This window comes from Macrotis lagotis, chromosome 3 (assembly GCF_037893015.1).
Source record: "Macrotis lagotis isolate mMagLag1 chromosome 3, bilby.v1.9.chrom.fasta, whole genome shotgun sequence".
Lineage (NCBI taxonomy): Eukaryota > Metazoa > Chordata > Mammalia > Peramelemorphia > Peramelidae > Macrotis > Macrotis lagotis.
The window spans coordinates 46,181,776-46,198,951 of NC_133660.1; the positions used below are offsets into that span (position 1 = coordinate 46,181,776).

The 17,176-nt window shown below is 40.1% G+C and overlaps 1 protein-coding gene and 1 pseudogene across 6 annotated transcripts in view; one reads left to right on the forward strand and one right to left on the reverse strand.

The window, feature by feature from the left end:
* Positions 1 to 40: 40 nt before the first annotated feature.
* Positions 41 to 17,176, forward strand: part of HELQ (helicase, POLQ like) — a 57,895-nt gene continuing 40,759 nt past the window's right edge. For 3 of the 6 annotated variants that reach the window (XM_074228584.1, XM_074228585.1, XM_074228586.1), the window contains exons 1-5: positions 42 to 363; positions 8,467 to 9,175; positions 12,680 to 12,858; positions 14,963 to 15,163; positions 16,067 to 16,139. In XM_074228584.1, the coding sequence (XP_074084685.1) occupies positions 211 to 363; positions 8,467 to 9,175; positions 12,680 to 12,858; positions 14,963 to 15,163; positions 16,067 to 16,139 (1,315 nt within the window). In that variant the 5' untranslated portion in view covers positions 42 to 210. Of the gene's footprint in view, positions 364 to 8,466; positions 9,176 to 12,679; positions 12,859 to 14,962; positions 15,164 to 16,066; positions 16,140 to 17,176 lie in introns of all 6 variants that reach the window. The other 3 variants (XR_012476890.1, XM_074228587.1, XM_074228583.1) reach the window with 2 other exon arrangements.
* On the reverse strand, positions 6,283 to 7,359 carry LOC141517530 (endophilin-A2 pseudogene; annotated as a pseudogene).

The window sequence follows — 17,176 nt, forward strand, 5'->3', positions numbered from 1 at the left end:
GACGCAATGAGATCACTGCACATGCGCAGAAAACTTTTTTTCTTTGACTTCCGTCCTCAGTCGCAGTAGACGAGTCGGTGGTCCCGGAGCATGATCGGCCTCGGGCGACAGCAGCCTAGAGCCGCGGGGCCGACCCCCGAGGCCGGGGCCCGAGGCCCGCCCTGAGCTTCGGCTGCAGCCCCGCGACCCTCGAGCCCGCGCCGCCGGCCCATGGACAGCCCGGGCCCCGGCATCCGCCGGCGGGTGTCCGCCCGCAAGAGGAGCCGCCGCAGCGCGGGGCCGCCCGAGCCCGAGCAAGGGGAGGAGGAGGAGGAGGAGGAGGGGAGGCGGCGCCGCAGGCCCGGGAGCCCGGAGCCCCCGGAGGTAGGCGGCGGGGGGCGGCGCGGCGCGGCGCGCGGGGGACGCGGAGGCCCGAGAAGCCGCCTGCCCGGCCGGGGCCTCCGCCCGCCCTCCTCCGGGGATGGCGAGCAGGACGCTGCAGCCGGCCCCGGGGGGCAGCGGCCTGTGAGCTGGGTCTCTCCCGGGTCTGTTTGACCTCGGAATGGGTGTAGATAGACATGTAGAGAGAGGGAGCTGGCTGTCCTCACATCTGTGTACCGGTATGGAGAGATAGCTAGGTCTCGTGTGGGGAGCTATTTGTATAGCTATAGCTGTATATATATCTACATATCTGTGTGTCTGCGTAGCTATAGCTCTGTATGTCTGTATATATATATGTATATATATGTACATATGCCTACATATATATGTACATATTTATGTCTGCATAGCTATAGCTATATATGTCTACATATATATATCTATATATACCTACGTATCTATATATACCTGTATATTTACATATCTATATGTCTGCATAGCTATAGCTATATATGTCTACATATATATCTATATATGCCTACATATATATGTACATATCTATATGTCTACATGCATACCTACATATCTATATATATATATTTGTCTGTATATCTACATATCTGTATGTCTGTATAGCTGCATATGTCTACACATATATAACTATATCTACACTTATGTCTACATATCTACATACCTATATCTATGTGTCCATGTATATATCTATATGTGTCTATATATACTTATATGCCTACATATCTATACCTACATGTAGCTATATGTGTATACTACATACGTGTATATATATACATATGTATATGCCTATATAGACATATATGTGTATTTATATACACATATCTATGTATCTGTATATCTATATATCTATCTGTATCTCTATCTCTATCTCTCTATATCTCTATCTATCTATATCTCTATATATCTATATATCTATATATATCTATATATATCTATATATATCTATATATATCTATATATATATATATATATCTATATCTATATATATCTATATATATATCTATCTATATCTATCTATATATATATATATATATATATATATATATCTCCTGGCCAAGAGCCTTGCCTTATATTTTATGGGAAAATTTAAAGTTACTCACCAAGAACACTTCTGCACTGGATGTTTTTGCCACTGCTGCTTCTACTCCTGTGTCACATAAGGAGGGGGCTATGCATTGACCCTGTGTGCATAAATAATGTCATTCCATTTCATCTTCTCCAACAGAACACCCCTTTGTCATCGCCATTCTCATTTATCTTCAGACTTTTCCAGTCTATTGAATGCTTCCTTCCTGCCCACAGATAAGTCCACATTTACCCCAAGCTCAAAAACCTTTGATTCCCACTAGCTTTCCTCCCCTTTGTGGCTAAACTTCTCAAGAAGACCTTCCATAAAAGGTTGCTACTTTCCCTCTCTTAACTTTGTACAGTCTGTTCTCTAACCTATTCACATGAAATTCTTCTCTCCAGAGTTACCGTTGTTCAGTCATTTCAGTTGTGGCCAATTCTTCACAATTTCATTTGTAGTTTTCTTGGCAAAGATATTGGAATGTTTTGCCATTTCCTTCTCCAGCTCATTTTACAGAGGAGAAAATGGAGACTAACAGTGTTAAGTGACTGACCCAGAGTCACACTGCTAATGAGTATCTGAGGTCAGTTAGGAGGAACTCAGAAGAAAACTTCCTGACTCAGTCTGAACACTATCCACTGTGCCAACCTGCTGGCAAATTTAATGGCCTTTTCTCATCTTTCTTGAGTTCTTTGAACTTTTTGATGCTCAATTACTCCCACTCTCTTCTAATACACTACTCTCTCTTGGTTCATTTTCCAACAGTGTGCATTCACTCCCCAGTCTCCTTTACTGGATTTTTATCCTGGTCAAGCAGCTATTAGGGTTCTTCCTTGGGGCTCTGTCCTGGGCTCTCTTCTCCCCCTATCCTGCTTACCTGATGATCTTATCAGCAGCATTACATCAGTGATTCTTATAACCACCTCCACTCTCTCTCTGTTGACCTTCAATCCTGCATTTCTATCTATCTGATATCAAGAAATCTATTTGATTTCCCAAACTGGATGTCCTGTAGACATTTTAAATTCAATGTGTCTGAAACCGAACTTACCATCTTTCCTCCAAACTCTGCTCCTTTCTAGACTTGCCTGTTAAACCTAGGAGTAATCATGAACTTCTTGGTCCCATTACCTCTCCATCTCCAACCTGTTGTCAAGACCTGTTGAGGTTACCCTTGTAATAATTCACCTTCTGTCCTTTGACACTGCCACCACCATAAAAAAGGTTCTCAGCACTTTACCCTGGACCATTGCTGATTGATTTCCTTGATTCGAATCCATCCCCTTTCTAATCTTCTCAGTTATCACTCAAGTGATGAAGATGAAATATTAAGAAAAAAGTTTGTCATGCTCACCTGATACAGTCTTTGGGTGATTGATTTCCATCCCTTTGTTATCTAGATAAGTAGCCTCATTGTGGGTTTCAAAGACCCTACTAAAATAGTTTCTTAAAAACATACTCATCCGAACACCATACTGAAAGGTAAATTTTCTTAAGTTCAATGTAAAAAACTTCTTCTGCAAACCCATTTTTTCACAGAAACTGGGTTTAGGTGGTAAGAGGCACCTCAGTCTCTTCTAGGATAATGGGAGTAACCTCAAAAATCTTTCCCAACTCCTCCCCCCTACCCTTTCCCAGCAGGTACTACATATGCAGCTCCCATATCTAATCTGGGCCTGTGGCCCTGATAGGGGCTACAGGTATCAGCCCAGTTGCACTTGGACCTGTCCCTAATATCTCTTTCTTATTCTGTTCTCTATGCTACTTATGGTGGCTGCTGCTGCTGCTCCTACTGCTCCTTCTAACTGTCCTTTCACTCATTCACCCCCCCCCCCAAGGGATCAGTTTTATTTCTTCTCTCCTCTAGCTGCTGACAACCACATAATTCTTTTTTTTTTTTTAGAAAGAGAAAACATTTAATACTTTTTTAAAATCAAGATTACAATTCAATTTGCCTCTAGGCAAAAGGAGAAACTGTAACAAAAGTTATATTGATCATCTGAAGACAACCCTGCTCCCCCCTCCCCCCAACTGAATGCAATGGTGGCTCCTGATGACCTACGGAATGATGACATGGCTAATCTATACCTCCATCCTCTTCTTTTCATACTCTAGAACTGAGGGGATAGAAGCCAAAAGGTTTGTGGAGGGCTGGGTGGCACCACTGGACTCCAGACTGGGACTATAGATATTCTTGCATTACTGTAACTTGGGAAGCTATTTTATATTGTGACTCTTGGGGCTGGCCCAGGAGCCTTCAGAACCTTAGGGACCCATCCCCTCACTGGTAACAGGACCACTGAGAAGAGTGAAGGAGGGGAAACTGGGTCCCAACTCAGACATAGCTCAGTTGGGGCTGAGGCAGGAGATGCTGACACAGGGAAAAAGGGAGATGACTCGGGGTAGAAAGTGATTAGCAATAAACCATAAGAAGTGATAGGGAAGAAGTGCCACCATGAAGTCTGGCAGGTTTCTTGGGGATGAACTGAAGGGAGGGTTCAGTTCATCAAACTCTTTGTGCTTAACCTTTCAAAGGAGGAGGTTGGTTTGTGGGGGCTTCGCAATCCAGAGAGGCAGGAGCCTCAGCTGGCTCCTGTGGTCCTATGTTTTGTGGGGAAGGACGACTCTGGCAGTGCCAGTGTAACAGCAGCTGCCATGTGAGTAACAAACATACATCAACATGCTCAGTTAAAAGGATACATTGCTTTTTGTATCTGTCACACTGCCAGGTAAAAGGAGCAAAGAGAGGGAGGCAGTGTCTGCAAAGGAGACAATAGCTTGAGAAGAGTATGAAGGGGCAGAAGTGCTGCTGAAGGAGGAGGGTAACACTTTTCTTTGGTGGGGTGTCTATGTGGCTCTGGCTTTTTCCAGGCCCTTCTTCCCTCCCCCTCCCAGCTGGTCCTGGCTGATCTTCAGGATCCCAAGCAGGTGGTGTCTGTGGCTTGGCTTTTTGGTCAGAGAAGCCACAAGGGGACAATGCTAAAGCTATCTGGGACCCATTGCCTGCAACGGGCTGTGGCTGAGCCTGGCTCCTGGAATCAGAAGGTCACCAATCAGGAGAATTTAAGTCAGGTCGTGGAATAAATGCCTTTTTTTTTTTTAAGGTTTTTTGCTAGGCAATGAGGTGAAGTGGCTTGCCCAAGGCCACATAGCTAGGTAATTATTAAGTGTCTGAGGCCGGATTTGAACTTGTGTACTCCTGACTCCAGGGCCAGTGCTCTATCCACTGGGCCACCTAGCTGCCCTGAACAAATGCCTCTTACTTCCACCTCAAAACTACCATAGTACAGAAGTCTCCAAAGCCTGGTTTACATTGCTATATCTAACATTAGCTCCTGTCAAGAAGAAAAGAGAGAAAGAGGAGGAGTAGAGGTAATGAGAAGGGGGGGAAAGGGGGAGAAGGAGAAAGAAAAGGAAAAAAGGAGAATATCAAATTTCTTATTTCAGCCAGTTAAGGCAGCAGAACCTGAGGCAAAAAGGCCATAACCTCCATAGGGATCTGACTGGTGCCTGCAGGAATAGTCCCCGACCCCAGCCCAAGTCTAACATCCAACCTCCAAGAAGGCTGCAAACAAGCAAGGCACGCTAGGGACAGCCCCCATGGGTTGGGGGTTGGCTTTCCTGTGCTTGGGTCCTCAGACCTCGGTGATCCTGTGGTCTCATGACTCAGCTGCCAACCTTTGGCCACAGCCAGCAGAGAAGAGAGCGCCTCAGACCAGCAGGGGGAAGAACAGAGCAGATGGAGCTATTTCCATAGTATTCCTCCCTTCCTTAAAAACCACCCGGAACATTTTTTACAAGATTCTTGGTGGTGACCACAGGAAATACACTTGCTGCTACTTTAGTTGACATTGCAGGTCTTTTTCCAGTCTGGTTCAGAGAAAGGGGCAGAATCTTCCAAGTCAATTTGATCTCAAAGAGTGGGAACAAGTGATAGGGCCTCAGGTCAAGGTTAGAGGTTGAGAATTTCTATGGCTATGGACCAGGGAACTCAAGCACAGCCTCTGGAAATTCCCTGGTAGGAGGCCAAAGCAGAGGAGTGATGGCTGCTCAGGCAAGGAAGCATTTGGAAAGGAAATTTAGTGTTTCAAAGAGCACCTTAGTGTTACCCCTTTGCATGGGAGCCTCACAGCCTGGTCCAGTCCCAGCTGAGAATTTGGAGACTGACTGAGGGGGCATGGCTAGGAGTCAGTTGAGTAAACGAATCCTGTCCACCCAGGCCCCTCAGAAGCAGCAAGTGGAGGGGGAATGAAGAAGGGACAAAGTCTAGAGATGGAAGAGGTGAAAGGAGGGAAGGATGTCCCTCCCCACCAAAAGAAGCTTGGGTGGTCACTAGTGTCTTATGTAAACCCAGGTGACTTAAATTATGTTTCTTTGCTTCCATCACGATAAACACAAGACCCCTACACTAATTAATTCTTCTTTGCCTAGACTCAACTTGTAACTCAACTAGGTAGCATCCACTTCTTGGTCTGCCCAGGGCAGGCTGAGCCTGACCACAGGTACCAGGCCTAAGGGGAGTTGTTGCCTGAACCTTTGCCAAAGGGACTGAGGGTGGGGGAAGGAGGCAGCAAGCTCCTTGTGGTCTCTCCAGGAAGTACCAAATCCTTGGGAAAGAGGGGTTTGCAAGGATGCCCAGTTCAGATAATCTGATGCCCTTTTGGCATGGACAGGATTAATATTATCCCATTTGTCTTCTTGTATCAACAGGAACAAAATGGAATGCAGGAGATCAGGCCTGGCCTTCCTCATTAGGGGGAGGGAGGAGCAGGAGAGAGAAGGAAGGGAGGACAGGGAGGGAGGTGTGGAGAGCAGCTATTTCACTGAGGTAGTGGGACCAGCACCTCCATGTAGTTGAGGGGAAAGAAGCCTGACTGGCCGTTGATCGTGCCTTCGTACCAGTTTTCGTCAATCTGGTTAGTTAGTGTGATGATGTCACCCTCTTGGAAGCCCAGTTCCCCATCATTCTCAGTCTCAAAGTCATATAAGGCCTTGCAGCTGGACTGGTCCACAGGAGGCATACTCCTGACGGGGGTCCGGATGGGTTTGTCAGAGGATCGGAAAGAGGAAGAAGCTGCTGTGATCTTGGGAGCTGGAGCACAAGGGAAACCTCCATTAGACTGGTCAGGCTCTCCAAAGTCATAGGAATCTCAGGGCTCTGGCTTGTATTCCCGCTTGGGACAGGAAGAGACTTCCCGCATCCTGCGCTTCAGCTTGTCTGCCAGCTCATCCAGGATCTGCACAGCTTGCCTGTGGTAATCCAACTGGGCATCTACCAGGGCTGAGAGCTGAATATCAGTCTCCAAGAGATTGTGCATGCTAGTCTCTGCCACTTTCTTGGACTCTTCAAATTTCTCCATTGCTTGATGAAGCTCCTCATCTGGTATCTTTCCTTGCCGCTCCTTCTTATAGTCAAAATCCAGATGTCTGCCCTCAAGCTTTTTCAGATGATGCTGTATCTCCTTTAGGTCTTTATCACAGAGGTTCTGGAGGGGGTCCACAAAATTCTGTTTGACTTCTATGTCTAGAGAATCTTTCACTTCTGCTAATCACTTCATGGATTCACTAGCATCCAAAAGGGCATCACCAAAGTTGGACTCATCTCCAAGCTCTTTTCCATAGCGTATCATGCACTTGCCCAAGAGCTCTTCTGACTGTGGATAACCAGGATTCATCACTTGCCCTCTAATCTTCGACACAAGTGTTGAGCATGGTCAGCTTGGCTCTGGGGCTACCTTGGGTTGAAGGTACTCAACACCAACACCTCTGCCACAGCCTTGCTGGTAACATCTTTCTTTGAAGTCATTATCAAGCTTGGTCCCTTCAGCTCCTCCAACCTTTTCACTGACCAGCTGGCTTGCCTTGTAGAACTGCTTCTTGAGTCTGGCCACCGACATGCTGCCTCCTGCAGCCAGACCTCTCGGCTGGCCCCGACCCAGCTAGTGACAGACAAACAGGCCGGCAGCAGACAGACAGCTCCTGCCTCTGACGCTGGGCCTGCTGCCACCGCCTCAACTGCTGCCTGGCCTCTGCACCGCCTCAGCGCCCACCCGCTTGCAGCCCGGCCCGCCCACAGCCTGGCTCACTCTCCTACTGGCTTGCGCTTGCTCTCAGGATATTACATGGCAACCCAACCCCCAAAATATTTTGAAACCTCATTTTTACACTTCTTCAAGAGCAATCTTTCTATAGCTGAGGCCTAACCATGTTACTTCACCTAATCTCTAAACTGAAGATTCTTTATTACTTCCAAAATAAACTAAAATCCTAGTTGGCATTCAAGACCTGTCATGATTTGCTCCTCTGGCCTTTCTGCCATCCTGTTCTATCCAGTAACACTGATCTGTTTTTCAAATGAAACACTCCCTCCCCTGACTCCAGTCATTTTCACTGATTGTCATCCCCATACCTGGAATGCCCCCTTTCCTCATCTCTGCTTCCTGGCCTCAGGTACCTGCTCTAACTTCAGCATTGGCAGGAAGCTTTTCCTGACCTTTTGAATTTTGGTGCCTTCCCTCTATTGGTTATTTCCAGCTTATTTTGTATATAGCTTGTCGAAAATTGCTGTTTGTATGTTGTCTCCCCACTTTGATTATGAGCTTCATGGGGGCAGGGACTACCTTTTGGGGTAGCAGCAAGTAGTAGATGTTTAATTGCTGACAGTTGCCTGATTATCTTTCTTGTTTTCATTCTTTTGCATTAGTGTAATGTTACCAGATTAAGTAAAAACTCACAGTGCCACAAACTCTTAATTAGACAATGCAGTCTATCAACTACCTGCACCTTTGGTTAGGAGTATTGAGGGAATTTTCAGTTTATTTCAGTTTGTATAATCAGTTGTACTTTATATATTAAACTTTTATGAAGTGTAATTATTCTGGTCAGAATAATTATTGCTGAAATAGATTTTCCTAAGTCATTTGAAACATTTATTTTTATGTTTGTCACTTTAGGCTAACATGGATAACTTGCTCCAGCATTGATAAATACTTTTGTCTTTTCAGTATGATGACAGTGGCGAGGACATGTTTGGTGATTATGATAGTTTTGCTGAAAACTCTTTTTTAGCTCAAGTAGGTGATTTAGAACAAAAATATATGCAGTCTCCTGAACACAAAATAACTACCACACAACCTGCTTTTGGAAAGCTTTGTTCAAAAAACACAGAGACCAATGAACTTGATGTTATTGCTACTGACAGTAACTTAACTGAGGTTAAAACTCTGAATTACTGCTATTCACCAAAGAGTTTGTCTTTGCAAGAAAATCTGATCATCAGACCTGGAGATGACCTTTTGTATGATGTACCATGTTCACAGGCTTTATATTTTGAAAAAATAAAGGACTCTTCCAATGGTTTGAATAAACTGTCTGCTAAAGAAAGTGATTCCCTATCTTCACACCAGACTTTGAGTGAAATACCTCTGGAACAACCCCAGGAAAAGAAAAATTCATCTCCTAAGAGCACAGAATCTGATATGAGCAGAAGAAGCCTTAAAGATTGTTTGAAAAGTGCCATGACAGGAAATGCCAAAGTGCAAACACCTAAGTTTTCTAAGAGCAAGCAAATGAAAGAAGCTATTCTATCTGAAGAGATTAATGTTGCTAAGAGAACAATGGAATCTTCTTCTGATGACCTAGGTCCTTTTTATTCATTACCCAGCAAAGTTAGAGACTTGTTTGTGCAATACAAGGGGATTAAAAAATTATATGGTAAGTCCATTGTTTTTCTAGTAACTGTGATGGAGACATGTTTATGACAGATGTTCATAGTCATGCAAAATAATTTGTTTACCATTGCAGTAATAGGACTTATTTGCCCTTATCTTCTCCTTTCCCTCACTCCCCCCCCCCCCCCCGCCTTTTTTTAAAGGCCATTGAGGAGTAGGCTAGATCTATGGCTTCATCCACATGGAAAACATTCATCAGGGCAACTCTTCCATGTATAGCAGCAACTCATCTATAATTATAGGCTTTAAAGTTTGCTTGCTGACATTGCAAAGTTAAATGATTTACCATATGGACACAAAGGCAGGTGTTGCTGACTCCAAGGCTAGCCCTCTACTCAGAATAACACACCTTTAATGTCATAAAGTTCCCTTTAATGGTGTTTAAATTTTTGTGGTTTAAATCATGCTTTACTCTTCTTTTACTAAATAATTTTCCTTCCATTGTTGGCTCTATTGGAAGCCTGCATTGACTTTTCCTTTATTTAAGATTATTATATCATTCAGAAGAAATACTATTGTTTAGCATTTAATTACATGTAGTTTTCTATTGTTCTCTATTTGGTTTATGTGAGTCCTCTATCTCCTGAACTCTCTAGGACTGTTAAGTGATGGAGGATATAACTAGGGGAACTTTCCTGAACATTGGCTGCTCAGAGAGGGCCCTCACTTTCCATGCCTCTCTGAGGGGGTCATTGCCTCTGGTTTGATTTCCTCACCCTCCCTTCCCTTTAAGTTGCTGATGTTAGTATGTGGCACATATAAGGATGGCCAAATATGACACACACACACGACCTCAGAAATCTTTATTTTTTTAAAAGATAAATATAACCTGTATAACAACAATTACCTTAATTAACCACTTCATAGCAGTTTTAATTATGGTAAAAGTGCGTAAGCTGTACTTATAAATACACACTTGCATGATTGCTATGTATTTTACCTTGTTGAAAATATGTGCTTGAATTTTTTGAAAAAAGGAAGAATCTCTCCTTAGTATAAATATGCGTAGTTCAGCAAAACATATCCTTATTGGTCATACGTGACTCAAAATTATATATTTCAATACATTTTTATGTTCATCACTTCTAGGGCAAAAGGTGAATGACATTTTTCATCTTAGGCATTTTAAACTCCATAGTGAATTGATGAGAATTCCAAAATCTTTCTCCATAATGTTGTTACCCTTCTCCATTATAATGTTACTGTAAAAATTGTTCTCCCAATTCTGCTCATTTCATTCTGATTGAGTTTCCAGGGGTCTCCATAGTCATTCCCAAGACACAATGATACTGCATTACATTTAAGTAATATAATTTGTTTAACTTCCCCATAGTAGGACCTTTTAATTTCCATTGCTGGAAAGATCTGTCTTCAACGTTTTTTCACATATGGATCACTTTCTTCCTCTTTATTTGACGTCTTGTGGTATAGACCTAGCAAGCGTAGCTGGCCAAAGGGTCTGCAACATTTTGGATGAACTTCATACTGCTTTGCAGAAGGGGAGGACCAATTCACAGCTCTTGGTTTTCCCGTAGGTCAGCTAATACTCGTCATTTCCTTTTTTGTCATCATTGTCAGTTTGATGGGTGTGAAATAGAACCCTAGATTTGCTTTGTTTTGCATTTCTCTTAATAGTAATTTAGAACAATTTTAGTAGTTATCAATAGATTAGATTTCTTTTGGAAACTCCCTGTGTATGTCCTTTGATAGTTGTCACAGGTCATAAAGTTCTGAGTCAGAAAGATCCAAATTTGAATCCTACTTCAGAAGATTTGAATACATGACCCTGGGCAAATCACTTACCTTCTGTGTATCTCAGTTCCCTCTTATGTAAAATGGGAATAATAAAAACATCTTCCTCCCTCTGTTGTGTGAGGATCAAATGAGATTCCATACATAAAGTACTTTATAAAGTTATTACAATTCTTATTATTATTACCATTTATCTACTTGGAAATGAATGGTTCTTTGTCTTGTAAATTTAAAAAATCTTGGATGTGAAATTTTTTGTCAGAAGTTTACTGTAAAGTGTTTTTTCTCATCAGTTTTCCTTCTCGTTTTAAATTCTAATAATAGTTAAACATTTATGACTTTTTAAGGTTTGTAAATCACTTTACATATAACTCACTCAATATTAGATACTAGATTTGTACAAAAATTTTAACTTTATATGATGAAAATTGTCTGCTTTATCTTGCCTAATTCTCTCATCACTTATTTAGTTGTGAACCTGTTTGTTTATTCATGTGTACCAATTTTCTAAGACATACTGATTCTTTCATTTCAGAATATACTAATTTCTGTAAGTTTGCTAAATGGCATAATGGTTTCTAAGTGAATAGTTCTCTGGAAAATGAAGTTTTAAATTCCTTCTCACTTGCAAAATTAGGCTTCCTGAAAAAGACCAATCTACTCAGTGGTTAGGGTTCATTTACAACACATATTTATATACTATTTTTCATTTAGCTAGAGGATTTTTAAGCCTTTACTTTTATTTCTTTAGCTAATTCATAGCATTTTATCTAATTGAAAATTCTAGGGAATTGATTTTTATGATTTTTTTCTACTTTGGAAACTTACGTTTAATTTCTGTAGTTGATTTAAAAATAGGTTAACCAAATATCTATGATCAGGCTATATTTGAACAAATTTGACAACTTTAAATGATAGAATATTTTACAAAAAATTAATTTTTTTGCTTCTAAGTGTAATAATTTGGTGTTACAGAAATGTTTCAAGTGAAGTCCCATGGGGTTTGTTTTCATGAATAGCTTGAGTGGCTGTTAGAACTTGAAGACAAACTTCAGAGATCTTTTAGTTCAAACCTCTTATCTTACAGATGAGGAGTATGAGCATAATAGAAGTCCAGTGACAATTAGGTACTAGCAGATCTATGACTCAATGCAGGTCTTTTGTGGGGGAAAACCAGAGTTGTTTTGCACATGCTGAATGTAAGATGTCCATAAGACTTCCAGTTGGAGAAGTCTAATAAGTAGTTGAAGTTTCAAAAGTATAGCTCAGGAAAAAGATTAGGGATGCTGGATAAACAGGTATGAGAATCTTCTGTGTGTAATTGAATCCTCTGTAGCTGATGAGATAACCATGTGGAAAAGAGGAGAGAAGAGAAGATGTCCCAGTTCAGGCTGAACTCAAAGCCTTGCCAGTTTGTTAAGGCCTGGTTTGATTTTCCTTCACAGATTTCTTGATGAGCCTTCAGAGTGGAAGCTTCCCATACAGTGGGTACTTAATACTTGTTTTTCAGATGATAGATAATAGATACAATTCAACGTAGTTGAAGTCAAAATAGGAATCGGTTATTTAATGAATAGGGAGCTGTATTGTGTAATATTGATGAAAATTTACATTGTTTTTTAACTAACAAGAAAAGTTGTCATATTGGATTTTGGTTGATCTTCATTTTAGAAGAAACTTATTTTGTGATAGAACTGAAATAGAGGAAAGTAACTCCCTTTCTTAAAATTTTCAGATTGGCAACATACTTGTTTAACATTGACCTGTCTACAGCAGAGAAGGAATTTAATATATTCACTGCCAACCAGTGGTGGAAAAACTCTTGTAGCTGAGATTTTAATGCTTCAAGAATTGCTTTGTAGGCAGAAGAATGTTTTGATGATTCTACCATATGTAGCTATTGTTCAAGAAAAGGTGGGATAACGTTTTTTCTTCTTTTTCATTCATACCTATTCCTTAGTAATGACAAAATGAATCTTATCTCATCTTGTATATATAATGTTCATTGACTGATAATCTGTTGAGAATATTGTCTTTTTTTCTCCCACTATTCGATTTCCGAGAGCACAATGGAAAGGGAAGGTAGAGGGAAATAAAAACTATGAAAGGGCTCCACTTGAGCCTTTACTGATCATTTTGCGTTCTGCAAACTATGAGTCTTAATACCAGGTAACTCTTTTAAAGATGAGCTGCTCCAGCAGAAGGGCATGAGGGCCACTGGACCCTAAATGGCGGGGAGGGGCAGTTTTGACTTTTGTCCAAAACTGGTGGGGGGGGTTCCAGTTAAATTGACCTCTGGTGTTGGGAGGTTGTAACTTCAGAGTTGGAACGAACTTTAGAGGTCCACCTTTTCTTTCCTCTGTGCTGCACATAGGCTTAGCCTTAGCTTGTTTCTTTGTGCTTAATATATACTTATGAATTAATTCTTTTTTTTTTAATTTTTATTTAAGGCAATGGGGGTTAAGTGGCTTGCCCAAGGCCACACAGCTAGGTAATTATTAAGTGTCTGAGACCAGATTTGAACTCAGGTACTCCTGACTCCAGGGCTGGTGCTTGTGAATTAATTCTTAACAAAGCCCCAGACATCTCCAAGCTGTTTAATCTCTGAAGGTTTATTGAGGCTTGAATTGTTGTCATTGTATGTCTTAAGTTCTTTTTTTTCTTTTTTTTAGTTTTTGCAAGGCAATGGGGTTAAATGGCTTGTCCAAGGCCACACAGCTAGGTAATTATTAAGTGTCTGAGGTCAGATTTGAACTCAGGTACTCCTGACTCCAAGGCCAGTGTCTATCCACTGCGCCACCTAGCTGCCCCCTATGTCTTAAGTTCTTGAAGATGACAAATGACATTATTAGGAAGATATATTAACTTTCCATTGTATTGGATTTAAGTGAACCAGGGCAAAGTCATCAACCCCTCTCTCTCTTCCAGAGTCGTAGAGTTCAGTGACAAGACATAGGTCAGGATGACTGGAGATGACTCCCAATGGAGTGGGAAACCTTTGGCCTTTTTAAGCTAAGACCTTTCCCAGGTCACAGTGATTCAGTGATTTAAGACTAGTTAAGAAATGTGGCAAAAGATGGTCTAATGTGTGTACTCAAAAAAAAAAACAATCTGGAAGGGGAAGGACCCTTAGGGTTCCTGGCCAGAACAGAAACAATTGCATTTTTATTGCATACATACCTCACAGGTTGGAGAGTCAGTTCTTTTTTTTTTCCCCCCTCCCTAGGAATCCTATAACTTGTGGTTTCAGATGGTCTCTTTCTTTCTTCCTTTCTAAATAGCATGCTTTCCTGGAGAAAGTACAATGTATTTTCTAGGAGAACAGCTTATTACAGTGCAAAAGAATCTTAGAGGGAGACCATTTACCTACTTCTGGATCTTTTGATTCAGGAACCAGATCTTAATTTCCATTCTTCAAGAGACAGGAAGAAACAATTGAGTAATGCCAGAATTTGCAGAAATTGGACCAAAAGTTGATGTTATTTTCTCCTATTCTGTTTTTATATTTTAGAATTAAATAATCTTATATTAATCCCTCTTTGATTTAGATGGGGTTCCTTCTTTCCAAAGAAAGGATAAAAGTTCAAGTAGAACTTGCCAGTTGTCCTTATCTGTTCTCTGGGGATTAGCAGAAGGACATTGTAATAAAGAGCCCTGGATTTGGAGTGAAGCATGCTTATTACTAACAGACTTTTTTTTCTAAGCAACATTGTGAACAATATGCCTAAATAACTTATTTTTGAAAGTCTTAAAGCTCTTTTAAATTTAGTATATTAAGCATTCTCTTAAAATGTAAACTAGCTGGTTTCTTAAAGTTTCTCTTTATTTTCCAAAGGCCATCCCATTGAATTTTTTTTTTTTTTTTGGTGATATTGCTTAGGTAAGTCTCCTCTTTTTTGAGGTTAAGTTTCCACAGAATTTTAGTTTATGTTTTAGTGAGATTACATATGAGACTTAGTGGTGTTTTTTTTTTTTTTGAAACTTAGTTTTCTTAACATTTTGAAACTTGTTATTGCAGATTTCAAGCTTGTCAAGTTTTGGAGTAGAGCTGGGTTTTTTTGTTGAAGAATATGCTGGAAGTAAAGGGAGATTTCCTCCAATTAAAAGAAGAGGGAAAAAATCTTTGTATATTGCTACTATTGAAAAAGGACATGGTTTGATCAACTCATTAATTGAAGATGGAAGAATTAATGAATTGGGTCTAGTTGTCATAGATGAGGTTTGTTAATACTTTCCTAGATTATTAATACTAATAATTTTAAAAATGATTTCATTAAAGCTATATATAAATTTCTCTAGATCTCAAAAAAGGTACCAAATAATTTGTCATGTATTTTTAAAATGCCGTTATTCTTAATTCATAGTCATGTTTCAGATTTTTATTGTTTACTTGGGGGAGATAGTCTATATTATTTTAAAAGTTTCATTGATGCCTTTTTTTTTACTTCAAAGCCATTTCTACTCATATTCCTTTCCCCTCCCCCTTAGTGAATCTTTCCTTTTAACAAAGAACAACAGTTAAGCAAAAGCAACACACATCACCCCAGACAGTGTGTATAAGACTCCACTTCTGTAGGTCCTAACTTCCAGCAATGGAGGAGCGGTATGTTTTCTTAACTTTTTGGAGCCAAAAATAGTCATTGTTCAGTTGTGAACTTTGTTTTATTTTTTTAAGTTCTGTAATTTATTTAACTGTGCAGATTGATTTCCTAGTTCTGCTTATTTCACTAGAGTAGATCATACAGGTCTTGTCATGTTCTTCTAAACTCTTTGAATTTATCACTTCTTAAGCACAATAATATTCCATTGTGTTTATGTTTTACAATTTGTTCAGCCATTCCCCAGTCTTTAGGCTCATATTTTATTATCAGTTCTTTGTTACCAGGAAACCTGTTGCTATGAATATTTCACTAAAAAGATGCCACAGACTTAAAAGAAATAACAGTAACAAGTTCTGAGGAAAGGTCCACAAAGTCTTGTTGTCTCTAAAGGTTTTTAATTTCCCACTGATAATGTACATGTGAGAGTTTTAAATTTGGTTTATGCATGCATTTATTTAAATAATAATAAAACCTCATTTTATCAGAAATACACTTATGCTTTTTTTTTTTTTGCTTCAAAGTTGCACATGATTGGTGAAGGAAGCCGGGGTGCTATACTGGAAATTACCCTAGCAAAAATTCTGTATACCAGCAGTAAGTATTTTATAAATGGTTAATTAATTAAATGAATAGAGAATTGCATTGAAAATCAAGACATTCTTATAAGAATTCTAACCCTGTTAACAAGCTATGTGATCATGGACAAATCTCATAGTCACCCTTTTTTTTTCAGTTTATAAAATTCACATTATAGCTATCCAGCACATAAGTTTGTTATGTGAAAGTATTACAAAAACTAAGCCATTATTGTCTAAGAAATAAACTTTATCTGGCAATGCATAAAAAAAGGATCAGCTGCTTCATCCACTTGTTTGATCCCTCTCTGCTAGGTGGATGCATCCCTTCAGTGTGGCTTCAGTTTCTTTGTTGCTGACTTTGCTCTTCCCTAGTGGAGTATTTCTTGGCTGTCTGTCAGAGATTTGCTGCTTCGGCAGCTGCTCTCCATTTCAGCTTGGGGTAGCTTTCTTCTCTGCCTTGCTGTCACATTCTCTTGCTTCTTTAGCTTTTCTTCACTGTCATGAAACAAAATTAGGCATTTTAAAGTTACAGAGTTTTAAAAGAATTTATTGTATTCCTCACATCATGTTATTTTTATGGAAATAAAAATGCATTGGTGTTAAAAACTTTAGGTCACATTTGAAACTATAATAGCACTACTTGCTTTATACTTAGTTTTTACAAATTTAATAACACATGTCTGGAAAAATTACATAAAACTCATCATATTAAATTCTCTTCTGTGTTGTGTTCCTTGATCACGGAATTCATGAATTTGTGCAACTGTTAGAATTCATGTTATTTTCTAAAACTGTGTTTGCTGTACATAAAAATTGCTTGTTACAGTTTCTAACAGGCAAAATCAAAGAAAAGCAAAATTGAAAGTCTTAACTCTTAAGACTATTCTATTTGGGGGCTGCCACCTAGCCTAGAAACAGAAAATCCAAACCAGTTTGCAGTTTGTATAAGTATTGTCCAATACTCCTGTTCTTGTGTCATCAGTTTCTTGCCATTGTTGGGCCTTTCTGTGCATCCTCATGGCTTTGGTGAGGTGCTCCTCATTTGGGCACTCT